Source organism: Physeter macrocephalus, chromosome 12 (genome assembly GCF_002837175.3).
Source record: "Physeter macrocephalus isolate SW-GA chromosome 12, ASM283717v5, whole genome shotgun sequence".
Taxonomy (NCBI): domain Eukaryota; kingdom Metazoa; phylum Chordata; class Mammalia; order Artiodactyla; family Physeteridae; genus Physeter; species Physeter macrocephalus.
In genome coordinates, this window is record NC_041225.1 from 14,663,739 (window position 1) to 14,690,582 (window position 26,844).

Sequence of the window (26,844 nt, forward strand, 5' to 3'; positions counted from 1 at the left end):
GTTAATGTAAATGACGTAATTCTTATGAAAAATAGCCACAGTTTTCAAGCCAAAAACTAAATCAATGAGAGGAATAGCATTGTTTTGCATTTTTACAAATTGTTTTAGCATCTGCCTTAATAAAAGGCAGCTGGCCTCTCATGTCTGCTTCTGCACTCAGTCTGTAGCCATATGTTGTTTTGGTCGAAGTTGATGATGAAAACCTGGTGTCGTGCACACAGGTAGTTGGACATCTACTTTTCAGATAGTAACAGGAAGGATCTTGGGTACCCCCACGGGTCCGCAGATCCTACTTTGAGAACCACTGGCTTCGGTAATGATGCTACCATGCCCACGGCCCGTGCGGATCATGGGGGTGAGGACGAGAGGAGCTCAGGATGAGAGAGAAGATGGCTGGGGACAGGGTTGGGGGGTAAGCAGTCCTGGATGGAGTGGGGAACTTCATTATCCATCATCCATTGTCCCCACTCCTCACTACCATTGGCCAGGAATAGCCTGAGGCCCACGGGCTCCCCCTCCTGAGAAAAGGAAATGCTGGGACGGAGCATCCCTATGAGTGAGTCAGCCCCGCACCATGACTGGGACACACGAAACGCTGAACGGGAACAATTCAGACGCGTGTGAAGCAACGCAGGAGAAACAGTACAGGGCACGGGAAAGCAGGACAGCGCGTCAGTACTCAAGCCAGGATGCACAGTGCCTCACCTGCAAGGTTTAAATGCTGATCCGACGGGCCTGATCAAAAGCCTGGATGGCAGGAGTTTGGAAAGCTCTGCAGGCGGTTCTAACGTGCACCCTGGGGTGAGACCCCCCAGATCTGGGTGGGCTCAGGAAGCAGGCGGTTCTAACGTGCACCCTGGGGTGAGACCCCCCAGATCTGAGTGGGCTCAGGAAGCAATCCACCTGGCTTTGAACCCGTGCTCCACTAGTTATACAGCTTACTAGTTGTATGACCTCTGACCAATTACTCAGCTTCAGTTTACTCGTCTGTGAGACAGGAATACCACTAGGGATGTCGGGGATATTAAACGAGAACATCCGGGCTTCCCTGGTGGCGCAGTGGTTGAGAGTCCGCCTGCCGATGCGGGGGGCGCGGGGTCGTGGCCCGTTCCGGGAGGATCCCGCGTGCCGCGGGGCGGCTGGGCCCATGAGCCGTCGCCGCTGGGCCTGCGCGTCCGGAGCCTGCGCTCCGCAGCGGGAGAGGCCGCAGCAGAGGGAGGCCCGCATACCACAAAAAAAAAAAAAAAAAAAATGAGAACATCCATTTAGAGCTCTTAGAGCTGTGACTGACACAAAATATGTATTTAGTAAGTGCGAGCTGTCACTGGTTATGGCGATTTTGGTGCAGGCCGTCGGCCTCCGTTGGCTTCCAGGGTGTCTCTGAGGAGGGTGCCACACAGACAGGACCAGGCACCCAAGGGAGGGGCTGGGGTCCAGTCCCAGCACTGCCACAGAGCAGATGTCCCGACTGGGTCCTCCGTCTTCCTCATCTGGAAATTCCGGGAGTCAGAGACCTCCCCCCACGCAGGACCCAGTCCTGAATCCTCAGGGAGAGAGGAGAGAGTTGGCTGAGGGGCACAGATGTGACGTCGCTGGAAACAGGTGCAGGAGGAGTTGAAAAGGTGCAATGAGATTGTTCACGCTGTGTGTGTGTGTGTGCGCGCGCGCGGATACACGCGCGCATCTGCGCGCACTCTGTAGGCAGGCTGAGATACTGCCTTCCTTTTAAAATTATGGAAACACCTCAAATCTACTGCAGTTGACAGAGGGGAGAAGACAGAGTGGGAACATTTTAATGGCTTTTTCTCGGCCTGTGGGCTGTCCACCGAGCCCGGGATGAATGAGGCTCGCCCCTGGTTTGTCCTCAAGGACATCATCGTCACATGTCACACGCGGCACTCTGCCTGGGAGCTTATCCAATCATCCCCAAAAGTTAAGAGCAACACGAGGGCCAGGCAAAGATGGAAGGCCCCGGAATGCTCTCTGAACTGGCAGTCCATGACTCAGTATTTTCATGAAGAGGTGGGATGAATCATGCAACACTTCTAGAATTACTGGATGTGGACAGCTCCTCCAGCTGTTCACAGCGGGGAATTTGAGAGCCTTCACAAGCAGATGTTCTGCTGAGCCTTATGACGCCCGCCCCATGAGATAAGCCTGCAGCCCCAGTGACCGATGACTGACTGGTTTAATTTCCTTCAAGTTCGTTGGCTTTTGCAAATTCACACGGAGAGAAGCGCCAAACAGGCTGAAATAACTAACAGAAATGAGCTGGAGGGATCGTCCAGGGCCAATCCTGTGCCTCCCAGAGGAATTACACCTCATCATATGGGACAGAGCTGTCCAGGCTGCTGACGACCACAGAGGGAGCCGCGAAAACAGGGAGATAATTGGATCCAGGGCTTAACACACTTCGTCAGTAGCGAGAGTACGCAGGCTAATCCTTCAGACGTGGGGGGGCTCAGGCTGCAACTGGTAAACCTCATTAAAGGATCAACCCTCACATCCGGGTCTTGATTTTTGACACTAACTTAAGCCTTAGACATGTTGGGCTGATTAAGGGGGGCAGGAGACTGGCCCCCATGTCAGAATCTCACCTTCCTGCCAGCCCCACACCGGACACATTTGGAGGCCAGATTCTGATGGAGAAAGTAGCTGAAAGCAAAAAGGGATTGGGGGTTTCATGTTTGGTTGTTCATTTGTTTGTTTGGTTGGTTGCTTGTTTGTTTGGTTGGTTCTTTGGTTAGTTGGTTGGTTGGTTGGTTGTTTGGCTGTTTGCTTGGTGGGCTGTTTGTTTGGCTATTTGGTTGGTTGGTTGGTTGGCTGGCTGTTTGGTTGGTTGGTTGGTTCGCTGTGGTTGGCTGTTTGGCTGTTTGGTTGGTTGGTTGGTTGGTTCGCTGGTTGGTTGGTTGGTTGGTTGGTTGGCTGTTTGGCTGGTTGGTTGGCTGTTTGGCTGTTTGGTTGGTTGGTTGGTTGGATGGATGCATTCACCTCTAAATGTATGTTTCATTGAGAGGCAATTTGCTAGCTTGAACATCTACTTTGCCAGCATGTTCTACTCGGTATGAAATGATTATCCAGACTTTGCCAGCATGCTTCACCCTGTTCTGGGGGTATTTCCTTGCACACGCTCTCCGAGGTGACGCCGTGCCCTTGTCACCTTGGAGGGGCTGCTGGACCTCACCAGGAGGTGAGGTGCCAAAGCTCTGCCTGTAATTTCTTCCTCAGGAGAAGATGCTGCTGAGTTCTGTCCCTGCCTCCTCAGGACAGACAGCCAACCGAAGGGGGTGGGTGGGTGGTGATCTGGTCTCAAACATGGACTCAGGCCCCCACCAGCTCTGATCCACACTCCACAGAGAAATGAGCCCCCCTGGTCTCCTGAATGGGAAAGACCTCCACCCACTCACTCCTCAGCCTCTCCCTCCACAGACCATGCTGGGCAGGAAGGGGGCCAGGCTCACGGCAGAATACATTCAGCTCCTCAGCATCTACGGAAGCTCATCCCCAGTTCAGGGCCCTCCCCCAGGGGTCTCACCAGGGGGTATTTTTTTCCTGTGTGAAGTGTTAGGTTTAAGGAAGCTATGAAGCTGCATGAATTGACTTAAATTTACCTAAAATATAGAGCTTCTAATGCTAGCATCACAAAGGAATCCTCTCATCCCATATTCTTCCTTTCCTTCTTTCTTTTAATGAGGCTAAATTGACTAAAATAATTTAACTGCATTGAGAGTGGCAATTTTTAGGCAAACAAGACTCATCCATTTTGGACAAGTCTAAAATGCTTAAAAAGCCCATAAAATTAGTTCACTACGTTTCTCAGATATTTGAGTTTTACACCCCAAATTATATTTGTTTTGTGAACAAATATTTCATTACCTCTGCTCATTCCCCTACTCCCTGGCCTGTGGGCTCGGGAAAGTGAATCAAGGAGGTTAACACAGGGAGGGGACAGAAAGGGAGGGTGAAGGAGCCCCTCCCCCATACCGACCACACTGTCTGTTTCCCCCAGGGCAAAATTAATCTGCTTCCTTCCACAAGTCACAACAGCAAACAAAACAAAATGAAATCTTTTTCTTTCTCTGTCTCTCTGTCTCTGTCTCTCTGTCTCTCTCTCTCTCTCGTTCACTCACACACACGACATCAAAATAACAATGAAACTTACCTGATCCTGAATTGTACGTTTTATCAGAGGTAGATCCATGGTAAACGTCACTCTCTGAAATGTCAAAGCTCTCATTTCATCCAGACTCAAATCACACCTGTGACAAATGGATACAAAATGGATGTTAAGACGTTGGATTGATGGTGACCATGAGTGGAGCCTTTGGACCCAAGGATCTGACAGAACAGACATCTTTGCTGGGTCTCTCTATAGCTCTTGTTTGATACTGTGCGTCAAAGGAGGCCACCATGTGTGTGACACAGACTGTGGGGGGGGCGGTCAAAATGGAAGGAAAGAAAGAAGGGTTCCCTGACAACGACCTTAAAACAAGACTCTAACATTTCCTCCTCTACCCAAGTGTCCGGGATGGGAAGATGGGGGAGATGGGAGAGACCTGTGTGGTGGCCCCAGGAATGTCACCTAGAATTTCCTTCAAGAGAACCCACGGTGGAGGCAGCATTTCCCAGCAACCTGCAGCTGCCATTCCTTGGAATTAACCTTGGCCTTGGCCCCACACTGCTCTGCCCTCAGGCTGCTCCCGGCTGGTGGTGAGCATGGCAAGGTTCTAGACTCAGGCCATTCCTGCCCAACAGGAGACTTTTGCCCAGGGACCCCCAGCAGCCCACTCAGACTATCTCATGACGATGCCGGGCCCTTTCTTGGGTCCTCCAGTTTCATGACCAGATTGTGGAGGCGGTGTCCCCATGGATGCCCCCAAAGACATGCTTACTACACATACTGTCCTGATGTCGTTTATTTCCACCCAGAATACAAACTGCATGGGTTCAGAGCCCACATCTTAAACTCCTGCGTAGCCCCTAAGGACCAGCAGGGCATCTCTCATTTAAACATTTTCCCTAAATACCTGCTGGCCAATTGCCCCAGACCAAACAAGAACCATCTTGACTTTCTCTCTTCCATCCAGTCTGCAGGTAACTGAAAAATCCAAGAGGACCCACTGTGCATTCTGGAATGTAAAAGATAACACCCCCACCAAAAAAAAAAAAAAAAAAAAAAAAAAAAGCCAAATGGTCACAGAAACTCCCTAACCAAAAAAATCTTGAGACAGGACAGGCCCATTCTTACTTTTTTCTTTTTCTGAGTCAGAACCACTGGTGGGGATTTCAGTACAAACATTACTGCATGAAGTCAGTATTTTCCCTAAGGAGAAAAGAAAATTAAAATACCAATTTCAATAAAATGGGAGACTGCAAAAATCTCCAGATTTGAACATACAAGTAAGGCCTGCCCAAAGCATCTGAGTCAAGCAGGCTTTGGGCAGGAGGAACTGAAAAGAAGAACCACAGAAAGAGATCTCACAGCACAAGGGCCAGATGGTGATTGATCTCAGGAAATGCTAGTGAAAATTCACTTCCTAAGTGGAAGATGTGTACACCGAGACGTAAAACCTATAGCTCTTATCTGGAAAGCGGGATAGGAACAGCAGTGAGCTAGCAGATACCAGGAGGCCTGCTGGTCTCTGAGCTATAGGTTTAGGGTCAGGGTGACATGAAGAATCACATGCACAGGTCACGTGTGAGAGAAGTGGTCTATCTCAGTGGCAGCGGGGAAGGAAAAAGTTTCCATGTTATGAAAAGGACCCACCCTGGATCACTATCCAAGCTTTTCCCAGCTCCCCAACCCTGAAACCCCTTAGAAAATCCAAGCTAGAAATCATTCAGTTTCACTCACATCATTCAGTTATAAGTAATAAACAGAAATTAGCATAGAATTGAAACAATGACCCTACAAAGAGCAGCAAATCTATTAAAAAACTAAAAACGCTTATCAGGGGAAAAAAATCATCCTGTAGCAAATAAAAATTGTGACCAAATATTATCTACATATTATATAAAACCAGTGGTGTGGGACTTCCCTGGTGGCACACTGGATAAGAATCCGCCTGCCAAGGCAGGGAACACAGGTTCCAGCCCTGGTCCGGGAAGATCCCACATGCCACAGAGCAACTAAGCCCGTGTGCCACAATTACTGAGCCTACACTCTAGAGCCTGTGAGCCACAACTAATGAAGCCCGCATGCCTAGAGCCCACGCTCCGCAAGAAGAGAAGCCACCACAGTGAGAAGCCTGCGCACTGCAAGGAAGAGTAGCCCCCACTCATCGCAACTAGAGAAAGCCCGCACGCAGCAACAAAGACCCAACACAACCAAAAATAAATAAAATTAAATCTTTTTAAAAGATTACTTAAATTAAATTAATAAATAAAACCAGTGGTGTGTTAGAGCCAGTTTAAATTAGCTCATGAGATACAACTGTTAAATGTTAAAAGAATTTTTGTGAACTAGTTTGGATTTTTTTTTTTTTTTTTTTTTTTTTTCTGGTACACGGGCCTCTCACCGCTGTGGCCTCTCCCGTTGCGGAGCACGGCCTCCAGACGCGCAGGCTCAGTGGCCATGGCTCACAGGCCCAGCCGCTCTGCGGCATGTGGGATCCTCCCGGACCGGGGCACGAACCCGTGTCCCCTGCATCGGCAGGCGGACTCTCAACCACTGCGCCACCAGGGAAGCCCTACAAATATATTTTTAAATCTCTGCTCTCACATGCAGTAAGAGAAGCACAAATTAAAACTACACTGAAATACTGATTTTTACCTATTACATGAACAAAATCCAGACAGTCTGATAACACACTACATTGGCAACGTTGTGAGCTGATGCTCTCACACACTAGCCTGAGGGACGGAGGGTACAAATTGGTACAGTCTGCACATGCAACAATTAAACAATATCTATCAAAATTACAAATGAACCTACCTTTTGACCCAGCAATTCCACTTCTAGAAACTTATCCTTTGGACATCCTCACACATGTGAGGAGTTAAGAATAATATGAGGTATGGATCCTCTTTTTTAAGATAAACTGTAGTATTTATCAATTACAAATTTTGTAATCAAAAAAGAAAAATGTGGATCAAGAGAAACATCAAACTAAAAAGACCAGACAGCAAAGCCTATGGAAATGCCATTTGGTGTGTTTTACAGACAAGATTCTAAAACATAAGTAACTATTGATACCTCTCTCTTTACACTTCCATTCCACTAACTTTTTGATAAAATGGTTGTTATTCATCTGTTTTAAAATACCAAATTCAGAGCGAATTCCCTGGAGGTCCAGTGGTTAAGACTCTGAGTTTCCACCACAGAAGGCACCGATCCCTGGTCGGGGAACTAAGATCCCGCATGCTGCGTGGCGCGGCCCAAAAAATTTAAATTTTAATTTAAAAAAATAATAATAATAAATAAATAGGGCTTCCCTGGTGGTACAGTGGTTGAGAGTCCGCCTGCCGATGCAGGGGACACGGGTTCGTGTCCCGGTCCGGGAGGATCCCACATGCCGCGGAGTGGCTGGGCCCGTGAGCCATGGCCGCTGAGCCTGCGCGTCTGGAGCCTGTGCTCCGCAACGGGAGAGGCCACAACAGTGAGAGGTCCACGTACCGCAAAAAAAAAATAAAATAATAAAAAATAAAATAAAATCCCTAATTCACATTAATTTCACATTATTTTCACATGAAACTAAGCTTCTTACTCATACGGATACCAAGCATCTCACTGGAGTCAAATTTTAGTAACAGTTTATGTCAGCCTACGTAGAAAAGTAGGACACAGGACAAGATCAGGTGAGGACTATTAATGCACAGATCATATATACACCGGCCAGAGGAACTGAGAAATTGTTATAACCAATAAAGTAAACATACCTCAAGAAAACTGGGTTACTACTAAACAGCTCTCAACTATTAATACCCAACTTCCTTACATTAAAGAAATTTCTCAACAGGGACAAGTTAGACATTTTAATTAAAGGTCTTTCACATTCCCCACCCCGACTCCCAAAATGCACTATTAGGGATAAGCATAATGTTCCATGGGCATAAGCTACTCACTATAGTGTTGTAACAGCGCAACATTGCAAACATCTAAAAGACCATCAGTAGAAAAATGATTGAGTAAGATACAGTACAGCCATACAATGGGAAAATTTTCTTTCTATGGCAACATGGAGAAATTGCCAAGATATGTTTTAAATGAAAAAAATCAAGGTGCAAACAAGTGAATATATTCCTTTTACTGCTGCTATGTTTAAAAAAAAATGGGGTGGAGAAGACTACATATTCGCTTAGTAGATGTTGTTTTTTTAAAACCAGAAACTAATAACAGTGTTTAGCTTTTGTGTGAGTGGGGTGGAGGTGGGGGGAATTGGGCAGAGAGGGAACAGCACTGTACCTTTAAATGCTTTCTGACTTTTGAACCGTGTTAAAATAATACCTATTCCAAAATCAGATGTTTTAAAACATGTTAAATTGTACACTTAAACATAACCACTAGATGGCGCTTGTTCTTCATTCCAACTGCCACCCCCAAGGAATTCATTCCTATTTAACAAAGAAATTAAAGCTGGATGAAGAAGTCTTAGAAACTGTCTCCCTGAAAGCTTGAACATCTGCTTATCATAATATGAATATTTAAACTCCTAACACTTTTCAAGCAAAATGGTAACCATCTCTGCGATGGAAAAGTCAGGGTTTCAGGAACGTCTTCAAGCTCTCCCAACTCCTATGCAACATGCATATTTGTTTGTGCATTTTGTCTTTAAATATCAACCTCCACGTTTAGCAATCTTAATGGGACACCTTAAATACTATGTGTATAACGATACGGTATAAATCATAAACAACGATGGTTTTGGGTATTTTATAATAACAGATATAATTTCTCTATTCTGGATTCTTGGGTCTGTAAGATACAAAGATTTGGCAAATATTATTATCTCTGTGCCTCAAATGGCAGAGAGAGGCCCTACAGAATTAAGAGACTTGGCAGGTCCTGGGTGGATGGTGTTAGTGTCGAGATTAAGAGACACATCTGCTGGGGTGTGTCTGTATGGGGTACAGAGAGGGCCCTGCTCTACCCTCAGCAGCTCCAACATCATCTGACTTATCGGTGGTCTGTGTAGGATTTAGCTTGAGAAAAAAATGGTTCCTTTACTAAGAACAAGGTTGAAAACCTCTGAACTAGGATATGCCACCAGCAAGAACGAAAGCAAAAGATAACCCCTCGGAGAGGTGAAGGGTGTGGGCATCCAGCATGAGTAAGACGAAGCCTTACTGGGAAGTTTCACACGTGGAATTAGGACCAAACCACAAGATACTAAGTTTCAAAATCGAATCATAAATACCTAGTAGAGAGGCGAAAATAAAAAATACTGACAATACCAAATGTTAAGAAGGTGCAGAGCAACTGGATCCCTCATTCACTGCTGGTGGGAAATATTTAAAAAATGGTACAGGCACTCTGGAAGAGTTTGACAATGTCTTATGAAGCTAAATACACACTTACGTTTATAACTCAGCAGTTCCACTCCTGGGTATTTACCCAAGAGAAATGAAACCCATTGTTTACACAAACACTTACACATGAATGTTTATAGCAACTTTATTTGCAATCACCAAAAACTAGAAACAACCCAAATGTCCCTTGAGTGGGGCATAGATTAAACTGTGGTACATCCATACAATAGGGTACTACTCAGCAATAAAATGGAATGAACCACTGATACACATGACAACTGGGATGGGTCTCCAAGGCATTGTGTTAAGTGGAAAAAAGCCAATCTCAAAAAGTTACATACGATAGAATTCCAATTTTATAACATTCTCAGCATGACTGAATTATAGTAATGAGGTACAGATCAGGGGCTGCCAGGAGTTAGGGTTATGGGGAGAATCTGACTCTAAAGAGGATACACAGGAGGTTTCTCTGTGGTGATGGAATAGTTCTGTATTCTGATTGTGGTGGTTGGTTACACAAAACTATTCGTGTGAACCACACACACACACACACACACACAACACACGTAGATGTCCTCCAAAAGATTTGAACAGACACTTCACAAAAGAATGACCAATATAAAAATGACCGATAAGCATGAGAGAAAACGCTCAACGTCATTAAGTCACCATGGAAATACAAATTAAAATCACAATGAGATACCATTACACACCCAAATGAATGGCTAAAAAAAGTTTCTAATGAGAAACCTAAATATTAACAAGGATGTGGAGCAACTAAAACTCTCATGTTTTGTTGTGATAATGTAAAACAATACAGTCACCTTGGGGAAAGGTTCTGTCAATTTCTCATAACACTAAACATATACCTACTCTACGACCTAACAATGACACTCCTAGTATTTACCCAAGAAAAGCAAACTGTTCATAAAAATTCTTGTAGGGCTTCCCTGGTGGTGCAGTGGTTGAGAATCTGCCCCCCAATGCAGGGAACACGGGTTCGAGCCCTGGGCTGGGAGGATCCCGCGTGCTGCGGAGCAACTAGGCCCGTGAGCCACAACTACTGAGCCTGCGTGTCTGGAGCCTGTGCTTCACAGCAAGAGAGGCCGCGATGGTGAGAGGCCCGCGCACCGTGATGAAGAGTGGCCCCTGCTTGCTGCAACTGGAGAAGGCCCTCGCACAGAAATGAAGACCCAACACAGCCAAAAATAAATAATAAATTAATAAATAAATAAAAATTTATAAAAATTCTTGTAGAAGAATGTTCATACCAGCTTTATCAATCATAGCTCCAAACTGGAAACAGCGAAGGCATCCATCACTAACAGAACAGATAAATAAACTATGGTCTAGTCGTAAAATGGAATACTACTTAGCAATAAAAAGGAATGTACTATTGATACACGTAAATGGCATGTATTAATTTAGAAAACATTATATACTGGGCTCTCTGGGATCACTTGCTCTGGAGGAAGCCAGCTGCCATGATGTGAGGACACTCAAGCAGCTTCATGGAGAGATCCACATGGGAGAAACACTGAGGCTTCCTGCCAACAGCCATGTGAGTACACCACCTTGGGGGTGGATCTGCCAGCCCCAGTCAAGCCTTTATGTGACTTAAGCCCCAACCAACATCTTACATGCAACCTCATGAAAGACCCAGAGCCGCCCAGCTAAGATGCTGTGAAATTCATGACCCACAGAAACCGGTTGTTAAGTTTTGAGGTAATCTACTACACATCAATAGATAAGGAGTACACATGGCATTGTCATACACACAAACAACTGATGGGCATGAACTAGTATCTTAGTTTTAAACACTTTAATAATATGTAACACACTAAGAACAAAGCAAGAATCATAAAAGTATAAGCCTAATGAATTATCACGAAGATTACACACAGCTGTATAATCTCTACCCAAGTGCAGGGAAATCACATTACATCACCAGACTCTCCCCTGGGTCTCCCTCTCAATCACTCCCTCCCTCCTGCCCATACTAGCTGCTGTCCTGACTTGTAACTCCATAAATTATTTCTGACTGCTTTTAAATATTAAAGAAATGGGATTAGACACTATGGATTCTTTTGAATCTGGCTTCTCTCACTCAACGTGGCTAATAAGATTCATCTTAGTGTCCACTGTAGCTGTGTTTCATGCATTTTCATTGCTGTGTGGGATTAAATTGAATTAATATACCACTAAAAATATGCTGTGTGAACATATTGTATAATTCTCCATTTGCATTAAATTCTAAAACAGACAAAACTAAAACACAGTAGGAACAAAAACAGAACAGTGGTTACCTCTGGGAGGGGAAGGGAAGGGCCTGGGAAGGGCATGAGGGACCTTTCTGGGGTGATAGTAATGTTCTCTATTTTGATAGGGGTTTTGGGTTACATAGGTGAATGCATCTGCCAAAATTCTGAGACTGTACACTTAATAGTTTTGTATTTCATTGTACTTTACAGCAAAAGAAAAAAATCTGAGCCATGTTGACAGGATGTATGCCATGGAATGATATGATGTGATGTGATGTGACATGACAGGATAGGATAGGATAGGATATATGGTATGATATATGATATGATATATGATGTGATGTGATAGGATAGGATAGGATAGTTGGGATGGAATGATATGATATGATGTGATGTGATGTGATATGATGTGGCGAGAAGGGCATCTCCCCTCATACGCTTCCCCAGAACCCATAACTTCAGCCTAAACATGAGAAAAACATCAGACAGACCTGAATTGAGAGACATTCAACAATATACCTGACCGATACTTTTCAAAAGTGTCAAGATCATGCAAAACAGGGAAAGACTAAGGAATTGTCACAGCCCAGAGGAGGCCAAGGAGCTGTGACAATGAAACATGTGGTGTCCTGGATGGGGTCCTGGAAGAGAAAGAGGCCACCATGGGGAAAACTGAGGAAACCTAAGTAAAGTCTAGGGTTTAAATCATAGCAACGTACCGATGCCACTGTCTCCGTTTTGACAAATGTACCGTGGTTCTGTAAGATGTTAACAACAGGGGAAACTTGGTGAGAGGGAGAAGAGAAAACTCTGTTATCTCTGCAACTTCTCTATAAATTGAAAATTATTCCAAAATAAAAAATCCATTTTAAAAAGAGACAACAAAGCAGAAACTAACACACCATTGTAAAGCAATTATACTTCAATAAAGATGTTAAAAATAAATAAAATAAATAAAATTTAAAAGAGACAACAAGCAAGGTAACAACAAAATCAAAAAGGCCGTTGTGTATTAAAACACACACACACACACACACACACACACACACACACACACACACCACTGGACAGGAATAAAGATGCAGACGTAGAGAACGGACTTGAGGACACGGGGAGTGGGAAGGGTAAGCTGGGACGAAGTAAGAGAGTGGCATTGACATATATACACTACCAAATGTGAAATAGATAGCTAGTGGGAAGCAGCCACATAGCACAAGGAGATCAGCTCGGTGCTTTGTGACCACCTAGAGCGGGGGGATAGGGAGGGTGGGAGGGAGACGCAAGAGGGAGGAGATATGGGGATATGTATATGTATAGCTGATTCACTTTGTTATAAAGCAGAAACTGATACACCATCATAAAGCAATTATACTCCAATAAAGACGCTAAAAAATAAATTAATTTTTTTTAAAAAAAAAGCAGTTGTGTGTGGGACTTCCCTGGCGATCCAGTGGTTAAGACTTCGCCTTCCAATGCTAGGGGTGAGGGTTCGATCCCTGGTCGGGGAGCTAAGATCCCACATGCCTTGTGGCCAATAAACTAAAACATAAGACAGAAGCAATACTGTAACAAATTCAATACAGACTTAAAAAAACAAGAAAAAGCAGTGGTGTGTGTTTTTCTCTAAGTCAAAATGAGTCATGGTCTAGGGGAAAGCACATCTTCAGATACCAAATGCGAACGCCCTCATGACAAGCAACCTCCTTGGCACCTAAGCTTTTGACCACCATGTGACTCCTGGCAGCACAGATGTTCTGGAATAAAACACCAACAAGAACTTGAAAACCAACTCTGGTTTCCCAGCAGGGCTCTGCTTCAATAACCCGCACCTTGGTCCTGGTCTCTTTGGTAACTTCCTTCTGGAGACGCCTCCAGCTCAGCCCAAGATAAACTCCCTGTTCTCTTTGAAATCAGCAAGAATCAATAATGCTCCATCTCCATTAAAAAGTGAGGTGCACCCAGCTACAAGCACTCATGGCTCCCCAGAAGCAGTGAACACAGGACCCATCTGCCTTCTAGCAAACACTGTGATCACAACTCGACCTCCGATGCCCCAGACCTTGACACCGCCCTGAGAACACCACACACAACCTAGAGAGTAGACGGTGAATGAAAGAGAAACTGCTGGATCATCTTGCGGTAACTGTCGAAGGCTGCAGGCCCTGAGTCAGCGGGCGCCTGAGAAGATGCAAAGGGGGTCGATTCTAAGTGCTGAGGTTTAATTCTAGCTGTGACGTTCCCTCAACTGGCGAGACGTACCTTGGCTGATGGGCAAAGTCTACAAAGTTCTCAGGAAGAAAGGCTCTGAAGACGGAGAGAAAAGGGAAGAAGGGGAAGGAAAGATCCCTCCCCAGAGACAAAAACCTCACAGGAATCCCTGAAGGAGGCAGTTCCAGACCCCACCCCTGCATCCTGGGCCTCCACTGAGTGACCGAGTGACCATGGAGAAGGGAGTTTCCCTCTCCATCCTTTTTTCTCCCCTTCCTTCCTTGAGCTTTCATTAAGCGCCTACACCAGCTAAACACTAGGAATTCAAAACAAGGCGGGCTGGCTCCTACCTTCAAAGGGCTTGGGGTCCAGCGTGGAAGACAAGAGCAGGAGGAAGAGGGGTCCCGTACAAAGTGCACATGTCATCATTAGACCTCAAGTGGCTGGATGGGTGCCGCCTCCCAGGGATGGCCTGGCTGTTTTCTGGAATGGAGAGCCTTTGGTTTAGCAGTTACCTTTGCTTGGTTCCATCAGGAGGAGCTGAGAGAAGGCCAGGGCAGTGAGAACCTAGCTGCTCTGCAGGATCCGCTGAGGAGTGGGGTGTCTGTGGGCAGAGAGAGGAAGTCCCAGGAGGGAGGGAGGGAGGCAGTGGGGCAGAGAGGGCAGGAGGAAAGGGGTGGAAGGGTGAGCAGGAAGGAAGCGAAGGGGGAAATGGGGCCGAGTGAGCGGGGGACAGGAGCAGATACAATCTCCCAAGACAAAACCACGAACTGTCACCAAACTCAGGCATGTCTCTCACTAGGTAAAGGTACATGCGGCAGCTACTGCCAGGGCTCTTCCTCCCCTGCCCAGGATCCTGGGGACGCTGCATCAGCTCAGCCCGAGGGGGCAGCTCCTGATTGGTCCAGGTCACCATGGGGATCTCAACCTCCAGGATAGTGACTGGTTTAGAAACGAGACTTGAAGCTTCAAACAAGGGCGGTTACTTTTTAGGGTGCACGTGGGAGGTGCTGAGATGGGAGTGGCACCTGAGAGGTTAGCTAAGAAAGCAGTAATGGGTTTGCGGCTGACAGCTCAGGGTCTTGGAGGATGCCCAGCCCTGTAGTCTACAGGTACAACCAGGCCTTGACTGGCTCCTAAGACCATGCTCTGACCATGGGATGGTGGAGTCTGCTGGCTTTGGGGGCTCCTTGTTTCCAATTGTAGTGACACCTCTGGGAATGCAAAGGATGTCTTTGGTGGAACATTATGGTACACAAATCCTGCAGGAGAAGATCTAGAGGGGAAATCCATCATTTTCAACAACAAATCCTTTCACTGGGTGTGTAGGAGGCACCCTCGGTGAGTCTAACATGCATAGGAGCCAGGGTTCCCTCGCAGACCTTGAGAGCCACCTGTCCACCTACCTGTCCATTTACAGGTAAATGGGAAGATGGCCATGGAGATTCCCTCAGGGGCCCATGATGACCTGGACTTCAAGGCCTGGGGTCCCTGAAGGGCAAAGAGGAGGTCAACACTCTCCCACGGCTGCCAGGAGGGCATGGGGAGAGACCCTGGGGGTCTGAGGGGTCTCCCATGATGTCTGAGTTCCCACAATAAGTCCATAAATAGTGTCAAAGCAACAGAGGTTTGCACATGGTCCATAGAGCCATCGCTGTGAAGAGAAGGGCAAGTAATCAGGGGCCCTGCAGTCACTTTTCGTCATGGTCATAACCACGTAAGAACCAATCTCAGCTCCTGGCATCAACCCACCTGCAAAGCCTTTTGCACGAAGGGAGAACAGAGTATAAATGTTGTAGCCTGGATGTGATCGTAAGGTAGAGGGTGGACAGAAGGGAACTTAGAAAGAAGAAATGCTATCAAAGCTCAGTGCAACGAGGTAAATAAAAATAAAAACATAGCCACACTAACAGGAGGTCACAGGAGAATCTCAGCTCCCTGGCAGGGAGAGAAGGGGGCAGGGGACTGCGGGACGCGGCACCCCGAAAACAGCACCGGTTCTGAGATCTCATGACACAGTCAGAATGGCTTCGGTTAGAAAACAGGCCTGATTTCCTCCGAAACTGCAGTCCTTCCTGAGGCGGAGAGGGACGAGCACCCGTGACCCCGAGTCTCTCCACTCAGACATTGGTCCCTTGCATGCATAACATTTCCTTTTGGAATCAATCAGCAAGTCTCTGCCCAGAAAAGCCAAGTTATTGCCCAGCTTCAGATCAAAGTCACGGCCAGAGGAAGGAGGAGGGAACCTAACAGGCAGTGTTTAAGTGCCCCCATTCAAGGCAGAAATGCCTGACCTGGCTTCCCAGGTGCTCTTCTGAGACATCCTTCACTCACTGCAGTGACCCAGAGCCTCAGGAAGAAGCCAAGGATGGGTGCCCAGTGCTCTGTCAGTCTGGCACGCATTTCCCCTTTTCTGGGCCACATCACCTCCTTTTGTCTTTAGCAGCCTCCCACTCTCTCCCCCACCCATGCGGCTCTGGTTGGTGACCTGCCCCAGGGGCCACTTCAAGGAAAGGCAATGGCAATGGCCAGCTGGGCCAATGAGGGTGACCTGGGCCAGGCTGGAAGCCAAGAAGAGTCTCTCTCTTCCAGCCTGGCCGCTGAGCTGTGAGACATGCACCCAAAGCTCCAAAGGCCACGAGGTGGCCAGGGTCTGTCTGGACGTGAGGAGAGCAGAGCTGAGGACTCCTGGCTAGCAACCTGAACTCCAGCCTCTGTGCCTGAAGCCAAGCTGAGCTGTGTTTCTGTCTCTGCAAGTGAAACAAAAGTGAAATAAAAGCAAACTAATTGGGGTGCTTCTGGTTGAAAACCAAAAGTTTGGTTGAAACCCAACTCACAGTGGCCTGAACAGTAAAGGGAACTTGCTACTTCACGGAACTGCAGAGACAGGACAAGGGGCAGGGTTCAGGGCACGTTTGACTCCCTGGCTCGATCATGCCCTGCCTCTGTGAGTCACTTCCTCCTAGGGCTGGCTTCCCTCTTGGTGACAAAATGGCTGCACGCCTAGCCAGCCTCACATTCAGACTCCACCCCACCCGAAATGAGAGGGCGTGCCCATCCGGCAGATCTCTCAGATAAGCATGGAAGCATCCTTCCCAGGAGCCCTCAGAAACCTCCCTTCCTATTTCCTTGGCCAAAATTAGATCACGGGACTCTTCCTGTACCAACTGGAGTAGCACTGGCTTTCTCAGGGCTACGGGTCAATCCCTTTGTCAAGGTCGGGGGTCGATGAGGTGACTGGTCTACTTTCTCTGAATTATACAACCTACGGGAGAGGGTCACGTGCCCAAACGAAAACCTAGGAAGTGCTGGGAAGAGGCGTGATGTGAAGACAGACGCTTACTTCATTAACACTGTGGCAAACAAGGAAGAAAAGAAATTACTATTGGGTTGGCCAACAACTTCGCTTGGGTTTTTCCGTAAGATGTTACAGAAAAACCCGAACAAACATTTTGGCCAGCCAATAAATGTTAGGTATTATTATTGTTGTTTTCATTGACCTGTAATTACCCAAACATTTTGCCTTAAGTAGTACTACTATATTAGGTTTGTATCTTCCTTATGGTTTTTTCCCCTTGCTCCAATTTTTTATTATTTATTTATTTCCCAATCATTTTTTAAAACTGACGTATAGTTGATTTACAATATTGTATTAGCTTCAGGTACACAACATAGTGATTCAAAAATTGTATAGATTATACTCCATTTAAAGTTATTATAAAATACTGACTATATTCCCTGTGCTGTACATGGTAGTTCTATATGTAATTTTTGAGGAACTTCCATACTGTTTTCCATAGTGGCTACACCATTTTGTGTTCCCACCACAGCGTACAAGGGTTCCGGTTAGTCTACATCCTTCCCGACGCATGTTGTCTTTCTGTATTGGTCTCTTAAAGCAGGTAGAAAACAAAAGGTGGAGTTACAAACCAATGTTACAATAAAGCTAGCATTTATAATCACCCAGGTATTTATTGACACATCACGATCTTCTCTAAGGGAATTTCTCACATTAAATTAGTAAACAGAATTTATAATGATCAAATCCTGCAGATCCCACCTCTTCATTGTCTCTGTCCTCTCCTCTCTACGTTTTTCACCAAAACTATTCCCTTTTCACACTTCATCATTATCCCCTTTGAGAGTCAAATGAGAGATCAAATATAAAAAGTGTGCAACCAACTGCACAGACAGCCCTGTGAAGCAGAAGTGGGACCACTGAGTCTCCTGGCCTTTTACCGGCAGGGGTTTTAGTTCCTTTCTCTAGATCTCTCTTTCTCTCAGTCTCTCTCAGTCTCTTCCTGTCTCTCTCTCTCTCTGCCAGTATCCTGTGGAGGGATCCTTGGTTAGTTTACTATTTTCTTTTCTTCCAACTGGTGGTCCAACCAGGAAACAATTCTGCCTTCTACAACCGTAACTGGGAGGTAACACGGGCTAAGTCATCACTTTAAATCCATGATAAAGACCCTCACCCAGCTGGAGAACTAGCACAAGGACAGTAACTTCTAACCACACCCATGTGACCCCCCCTCCCATCTCTCTGCCCACCCCCTCCAATCCTCTAGAATCTTGGTTTAGCATTCCTTTACTTTCATTTTATAGAGTTTCTCACATATCCAGGTATGTCTAAAGAGTATATTGTTGGCTTAATTTATGCTAACTTTGTAAAAAAAAAAAAAAAAAAAAAAAAAGGAATCAGCACACCAATGTTCATAACAGCACTATTCACAATAGCTGAGGCATAGAAGCAACCGAAGTGTCAATTGACAGAGGAATGGATGAAGATATGGTACATACATACAATGGACTACTACTCAGCCATAAAAAAGAATGAAATAATGCCATTTGCAGGCATTAACATGGATGGACCTAGAGACCGTCATACCAAGTGAAGTAAATCAGACAGAGAAAGACAAATATTAGATATCACTTACATGTGGAATCTAAAAAAATAATACAAATGAACTGATTTATGAAACAGAAACAGACTCACAGACATACAAAACAAACTTATGGTTACCAAAGGTTAAAAGGGGTGGGGGAGGGATAAATTAGGAGTTTGGGATTAGCAGACAGAAAATACTATATATCAAATAGATATACAACAAGGACTTACTGTATAGCACAGGGAACTTATTCAATGTCTTGTAATAAACCATAATGGAAAAGAATATGAAAAAGAAAATATATATTCATATATATGTGTGTGTGAACATGTATCTATATATATATGAATCACTTTGTTTTACCATCAGCAACTGACACAACATTGTAAATCGACGATACTTCAGTTAAAAAAAAAGCCTTGTCTTTAGCAAGTTTGATGTTTTTAATACAATATTATTTTCTATATTCACTATACTATGCCTTAGCTCTCCAGGACTTTTTCATCTACTGGTTGCAAGTTTGTACCTTCAAACAACATCTCTCTTATTCCTCCTACCACCCAGCCCCTGGTAACCACAATTCCACTCTGTTTTTATGAGTTCACAGCTTTTTTAGATTTCACACATAAGAGGAGCCTCATTTTCTAATGAGCCTGAAGTCACATATGGAGGATCCCGGCTCACCATCCTTTCAGGCAACTGGGCTTATGACCTGTCATTCATTCACCACCCCTCAGGAACTAAAAGATTCATCTCTGGAGAAATTAACCCTGACCAAAACAAAACACTAATACTGGTCTGCCACTGAAAGGAAGGTTCTCTCTGATCAAGAAAGCCTGTGGCCAAGGACCCTGCCTGACTACAATCAGCATTTTGCTCATATTACTCACTTCACTCCTATTTCGAACAAACACCCAAGATGGACTAGACATTTAACAAAAGCCTCAGACACGAAAGCCAGAGGTCAAAAGTACAAACAGGAAAAGAAAAAGGAACTCAAAGGAAATAGAGACAAAGCAGAGAATAGAAAGAAACATCTCAAAAATTACCATCACCTATTCCCAAGAAATAAGAGACTCTGCAACCAGAAAACAAGAGCAGATGCTATAAAAAAGGAACAAAGAACTTAAAGAACTTTTGAAAATTAAAAATACAATAGTAGATATTTTAAATGACTCAAGAACAGTTGGAAGATAAAGTTGAGAAAATCTCCCAGGAATTAGAATGAAAAGGTAAAGAGATGAAAAGGATTAGGAAACTAGAAGACAAGCCCAGGAGATCCAACATGTGAACAAAAGGAGTCCAGATAAGAGAGCAGTGCAAACAGTTGAAGAACATGAGTTTCCAAATTAAAAGAGCCCATCACATGCCCCCCATAATGAAAGAAATGAAAGAAAAAGAGGCCCACATCAAGCCACAACATGGTGAAATTCCATAAAACCAGTGCTAAAAAGAAAGTCCTAGAAACTTCCAGGAGGGAGGAAGAAAAACAAGTCATATATTTATATATTAAAATGCCAAGGTGCAGAAGCGATCAGATTCATTAATAACTATGTTGGGGGCTTCCCTGGTGGCACAGTGGTTGAGAGTCCGCCTGCCGATGCAGGGGACACGGGTTCGTGCCCCGGTCCGGGAAGATCCCACATGACATGCGGCAGAGCGGCTGGGCCCGTGAGCCATGGCCGCTGAGCCTGCGCATCCGGAGCCTGTGCTCCGCAACGGGAGAGGCCACGACGGTGAGAGGCCCGCGTACCACAAAAAAAAATAATAATAATAACAATGTTAGATACTTGAAAGCAATGGCATAATGTCTTTAAAATTCTGGGGGATATTTTACTTCCAGCCTAGAATTCTCCACCTGCACAAATATTCAGCCGATTTTGATAGTAAATATTTTCAGACATGAAGATCTCAAAAATCTCAAAAAGTTAACTCTCTGGTATCTTTTCTCAAGAAGCTATTAGATGAGAGACTGTCCTGGTTATCTATGGCTATGGTAACAATGTACCCCAAAACTTAGTGGCTTAAAACAACAATTCATTATCATTATATCTCACTACTCTTTCTAACAGGAATTTGGACACACAGGATCAAGTAGAGATGGCGTGTCTCTGCTTCTCAGTGTCTGGGGTCCCAGCTTAGATGACTTAGACGGCTGGAGGCTGGAGCAGTCGGGAATGGTCAGCATCTCTCTATGGGGCATCTCGACATGGACCAGCTCGGGCTTCCTCACAGCATGGCAACCGTAGGCTGGTAGAACTTTTCACATGGAAGCTTGGGGCCTCAAGAGACAGGAAGTGGAAAGTACCAGTCACTTTAGGCCTGGACACTGGCACAATGTCACTTCAGCCATATCCTGTGGGTCAAAGCAGTCATAAGCCACCCAGATTCAAGGGGAGGGTTCACAAACCACACCTCTCAACGGGAGCAGTGTTAAAGCACTTGTGGCCGTCTCTAATCCTCCACAAAGGGTAACCAAAAAAGAGAAGGCCTGGGGAAACAGTGACTGACTATAGAGGAGATGCAAAGGAAATTCCCAAGATAATGGTGAAGACCATGGTAAAGCCAGTCCAGACTAAAGCCCCAGAAGGAGGCCTCCTGGATGGATGTGTCCGTGGGGGGCCGGGAGGAAGAGAACTGCCAGTTACCTGACAGGTTTGACCAAATTGAGAGGAGTGCAACTGTTCTATCCAAGTGTGGAGGCCAGCGAGTGATGAGTTTATACAAAACTAAGCAAATGAATAAAAGGGGCAACTGTTAGCCCAAGAGAACACCAAAAGTTGCGAAAGAAAGGAAATGAAATATGGTACACTAAGGGGCATGGCTGAGAATAATACTTATGTAGTCACAGCGATGTGAACACTGGATACTGACTTAAGTAAAAATGGGGATGCACGGATTTGGGGGAATAAGGAAAGAAAGTGGGCATTGGTGGGAATCTTCATTTTCTATACGAGTAAGTCATTATATAATCAAGAAGTAGCTGCTTACACATGCTTTTAAGGAAATAGCGGTAAATGACATAAGAATCCAATGAAAGACTTGCAAGTGTTTGCCAGTGAGGAAAGGGGATGAGGGATGAAGGGGGGTGGAACAGGGGTGGATGCTTTGCACTCCAAACCTCACAGTATTTTTTTGTATTAAGTAGGTTCATACATTATATCATGAAAATAAAAATTAAATTGTAAAAGAGCAAGCTGTAGGACAAAACACATAGTATGATCCTGTTTATATAAGAAAATGTTCGCATGGATATGTGAACTCACAGGAAAATAGAAAAAGTAGAAAAAAACCCTACAACACACTAAAGTATTCAAAGTGGTCGGAGGACCAAAAGTCCATCGACAAATGAACTGGTAAACAAAATGTGGTCTATCCATGCAGTGGAGTGTTATCCAGCCTTAAAAAGGAAGGAGATTCTGTCACGTGTCACAACATGGACGAACCTCAGGACACGCTAAGTGCGTAAGCCAGACTCCAAAGGACAAATATTGTATGATTCCATTTATGTGAAGTAACTACAGTAGTCAAATTCATAGAGACAGAAAGCAGAATGGTGGTTGCCAGGGGCTGTGGGGAGGAAGCAAGCGGGAGTTAGTGTTTAATGAGTAGAGTTTCAAATTGTGAGGATGCCCAAGTTCTGGACATGGACGGTGGTGATGGTCGCACAACACTGTGAATGTACTTAATGCCAATGCACACTTAAAAATGGTTAAAATGGTAAATTTTATTTCCTGTGTTATTTCACCACAATCAAAAAAGAAAAAGTGGTTGGGGGAGAGGACAGTTTAAGAAACTGTCACGTTTTCCATATTATTTGACTCTCTGCAATGAGAAGTTTTTCATGAAATACTTGCATGTATATAGAAGCCTGAGGGGAAAAACTAAACCTTTGCAAAAGTTAAGGAAGAGAAATGTGCCTTGCTCCAGGGAAGGAAAGAAAAGGCAGTGAAGAGAAGGAAGGGGGAGTGGGAAACAGGCAGGCCCAGCACAGCCAGGTCAGGGAGGGGAGCCCTGAGGTAGGGTGGTGAGGGGGTCTTGGGGGCCCAGAAACGTCTAGTGGGGCCTGTAAGCCTCGCACTGTGCACACCCACTCGCCCGCCAGGCCCTCAGGAGAGAGCTCCGGTTTGCCAAGAAACAAACTCAAAAACATTTTAAAAGCTTATCTCATTTCAGATGTTGCTTTTAAATATTCCCTGCAAACCCCAGGGAGGAGCCTCAAGTGGCCCAGAATCCTCTGGGGTCCCAGTCAAGGGCATGCTGTCCTTTGCACCACAGGGCAGGTGTGACCCTCAGCAGCCGGGGCATTCCCGGAGCCTGGGGGACCCTTCACCAGAGTAGAGACAGGGAGGACTCGGCCTGGCAAGCTGGTCTTGGGGAGAGACGGGGGACCCTGGCTGTGCCCACACCACACGTGGGGAGGCAGACTAGTGGATGAATCCCTGCACTGAGGGCAGCTATGATGTGCACAGAAAACTGCACAACCAGGTTTTTGTGTTTTTTTTGGAAGCAAACTGTTTCCTGGGCTCTTGTGTCCTGGGAGTGCCGACCCGGTACAAACTTCCCACTATACACACAGCACTCACACTAATGAACCCCACCCCCCTCCCATACCTACTTGAACTTCAAAGGCCTGGGGAGGGGAGACCGGCCACAGGAGGCCTCACCTTGCCTCAGTGAATCTGTGGCTAGAGAAGCTTTATTTCTGGCCTCCCATGGAGCGTTTTACTGCAGCAGAATGTTAAAAAAAAAAAAAAAAAAAAAAAAAATCGAGAAATCAGGATCACTGTCTTCTAACCCCCGGTAAGATCAAATGAGATACCATGTGAACTTTCAAGCAGATAGCACAATCTTTAATCACTGGGGAAAAACAATATGAAATTTAGGCTCTTATTTCAACTCTGAAATTATGAAGTCAATAAGCAAGAACTGGAGAGAATGGAAAAGGGTTTGTTAGGGTAATTTGTACCTTTTTCTCCTTTTTTTTATTTTCTTTTTGGTGTCACACCACAGCCAGCAATACTAAATAGCTACTCAACGGTTTATAAGTGTCCCAACAATCCAGCAGCACAGATATTAACCCCATTCTTTTGAATCAGCAAATGTAAGCTCAGGAAAGTAAAATCACACTTAATGACAATCACACAGGCAATAAGCTGCCGGCTGGCTTTCCAGCCCCCGCCTGCCTTTCCCTCTGTCCCTAAGCAGACCGTGCAATTCACAGCAAAGAACCTTCTACAAGGCCCAAATCAGTAGTTTGGATATTAGCATTCTTTCGCATCATTTAAACTGCAGTTATCTAAATTGAAAAGACAAAGAGATGACAGCCTATGAACTAAGCTGAAAAGATGGAGGAAGATACGAAAAGGGATGTGACAGAACTAAATATGACTTAAAGCAGTAGGACCTCCTTGCCGTCTAAAAAATTATTGAGGCCTCCACACAAAAACCTGCACATAGATGTTTATAGCAGTTTTATTCATAATTGCCAAAACTTGGAATCAACCGAGATGGCCTTCAGTAGATGAATGGATAAATAAACTGTGGTTCATCCAGACAATGGAGTACTATTCAGCAAGAAAAAGAAATGAGCTACTAGGCCATGAAAAGACATGGATGAAGCTTAAATACATATCACTAAGTGAAATAAGGCAATCTGAAAAGGCTACATACTATATGATTCCAACTGTATGATTGTAGGAAAGGCAAAACTATGGAAACAGTGAAAAGATCAGTGGTTGCCAGGGGTGGGTGGTACGGAGAGAAAAATAGAGCACAGAGAATTTTTAAGGCAGTGAAAATACTTTGTATGATACCAAATGATGGGTACATGTCATTATACTTTTGTCCAAACCCACAGAATGTACAACACCAAGAGTGAACTGTAATGTAAACTGTGGACTCAGTGATTATGATAAATCAATAGATTCATTTTTGGTTTAAAAAAATACACACAAAAAAACAAAAAAACAAGTACCATTCTGTGAGTGATGTTAATAATGGGGGGGGCTATGTCTGTGTGGGGACAGGGGGTATATGGGAAATCTCTGTACCTCCCTCTCAATTTTGTTGTAAACCTAAAACTGCTCTTTAAAATTGTCTTTAAAAAAATTATTGCGGGCCCCGAATAACTATTGGTATTTATCATCTTAGAAATTATAACAGAAAAATTGTTCAAATTGTTTCAAATTGTTCATTTGAAAAAAGTGGCATTGTTCTGCATTTTTACAAATCTCTTTCATATCTGCCTTAAAACTGCTGGATTCTCATATCTGCTTCTGCAGACATGTTGGAAAATTATCCATCATGTAGTCTCTGGGAACTACCACTGTACATTTGTGAGAAAATGAGAATAAAAAGGCCAATAACTGCTTCATATTATTACTAAAATAATTTCTAACTTGTGAAGCTCCTGGGACAGTCTTGGGTACCTACCGCCCGTTGTCCCTGCACCATGCTTTGAGAATCATGACATAAAGAACTAGATGTGAGAGAGAAGGAAAAAGAAGTTGGGGAGACATTCAAGGGCACACCCACCATCTCACACCTGTCAGCTTTCACCTTCCCTAAACTCCCCTCTCCCCACTGGGTATGACGAGGGCAGAACCGGCAGCTAGCTTCCTGGCCAAGGACAAAGGACAGGCTGCTTTTACTCCAAGCATCTCCTTCCCTCTCAGCCCAGCTCAACCTTGAGACATAAACTAAACGTGGGCTAAGTAGTTAATCTTCCTTCGGAACATACTGGTGTTCTTAACTGGAGCTTTCTTAAACTAAAACTCCAAAGCCTGATTCTAAAAGTGGGGTTATCAGACGGCCTGCGATGGGGTCAGCCGCCCAGCAGAGCACAGGAGAAACAGTCCCCACTGAGACACAAGGGTTAAGTTCTGGTACTGACTGGCCGGTCCCTGGGTTATTTTCTCCTTTTGCAAACTTAGGCTGCACCAAGCCCTCTGCCCACTTCTCAGGGCTGTCCTGGCATCAAATGACCTCGTGGACCTGAGTCCACCTTACAACCCAAGTACCCCAGCTGCTGTTAGGCTGCCCCTCTGCACACCTGGACTCCGCGGGGCCCCTGGGAGCCTGCCCCACGCCGACGACCAGATACACCCTGGGCAGAGCCAGTCCACCCCTGTGCCGGGAAAATGCCCTCACTTCCCGGCAGGCACGACCCGAGATGACGCTCTTCTGCCCCCGTTTCCGCGCTCCCGGTCCAGACAGGGGCGCACGGTGGCCCTGGGCGCTTTGCATTCCCGCCTCATCCTGGGTTTTCTGCCCCTTCTTCCTTGCAGGAGTGGGACACGCGGAGGCGGGGAGTCAAGAAACAGGTTTAGAAGCAAGGCCGATCCTTCCAGCCACCACTCTCAGCCAAGTACCCCGCCCGCCGCTGCGGGGGCCCACTCGTGCACCCCGACTCCCGGTGTAGAAGGGAGCTCGGCGGCCGGAGGACACCTCCAGGGGCAGATGAAGTCGCCGGCTCTGCTGCGACCACAGGACTGGGGAGGGCAGTCCATCATCTGCCAGGTCGGGAGGGACCTGCTTCTCGGACACAGCACCCACACCCCCAGCTGGCCCTCGCCCGGGGCGCACCACGAGGGCGCTGCCCGCAAGGACGCGCGGCAACCGAGGGGACGCGGCCGGCGGCGGGACGCATGGGGAGGGGTGGCGACGAGGCCGGTACCTGTGCCGGAAGAGCGGGCAGCCGCCCAGAAGCCAGCGCAGCTCGTTCTTGAGGCTCCAGAACTCGCAGTCCAGATAGCGATGCAAGGACGAGTCCCCGAGCCCCAGGTCCGGCGCCGGTTACATCGCGCAGCCCGTCCTCTGGCGCGTCCGCGGGGCCGCTTCCCTTCGCGCCTCCTCCAGCGGCGCACTCGGGGCCGAGAAGCGCACGCCCTCTTATCCGCACGCCGCCGCCGCCAGCCAGTCTCCTCCCTCTTCAACTGCTCGTCCCCTCCCTCCCCGGCGCTGGCCCCGCCCCGACCGGCTCCCCGGGCACCAAGTGAAGAAAACAACGGTCCAGGGAG

The 26,844-nt window shown here is 46.0% G+C and overlaps 1 protein-coding gene across 1 annotated transcript in view; it reads right to left on the reverse strand.

Annotated features, from left to right (window-relative positions):
• The window catches only part of ACOXL (acyl-CoA oxidase like), a 241,988-nt gene extending 215,388 nt beyond the window's left edge, over positions 1-26,600 (reverse strand). Inside the window, 2 exon segments of the mRNA XM_028497132.1 lie at positions 4,163-4,259; positions 26,502-26,600. Of these exon segments, the coding sequence (XP_028352933.1) occupies positions 4,163-4,237 (75 nt within the window). The 5' untranslated portion in view covers positions 4,238-4,259; positions 26,502-26,600.
• Between the last annotated feature and the right edge of the window lie 244 nt (positions 26,601-26,844).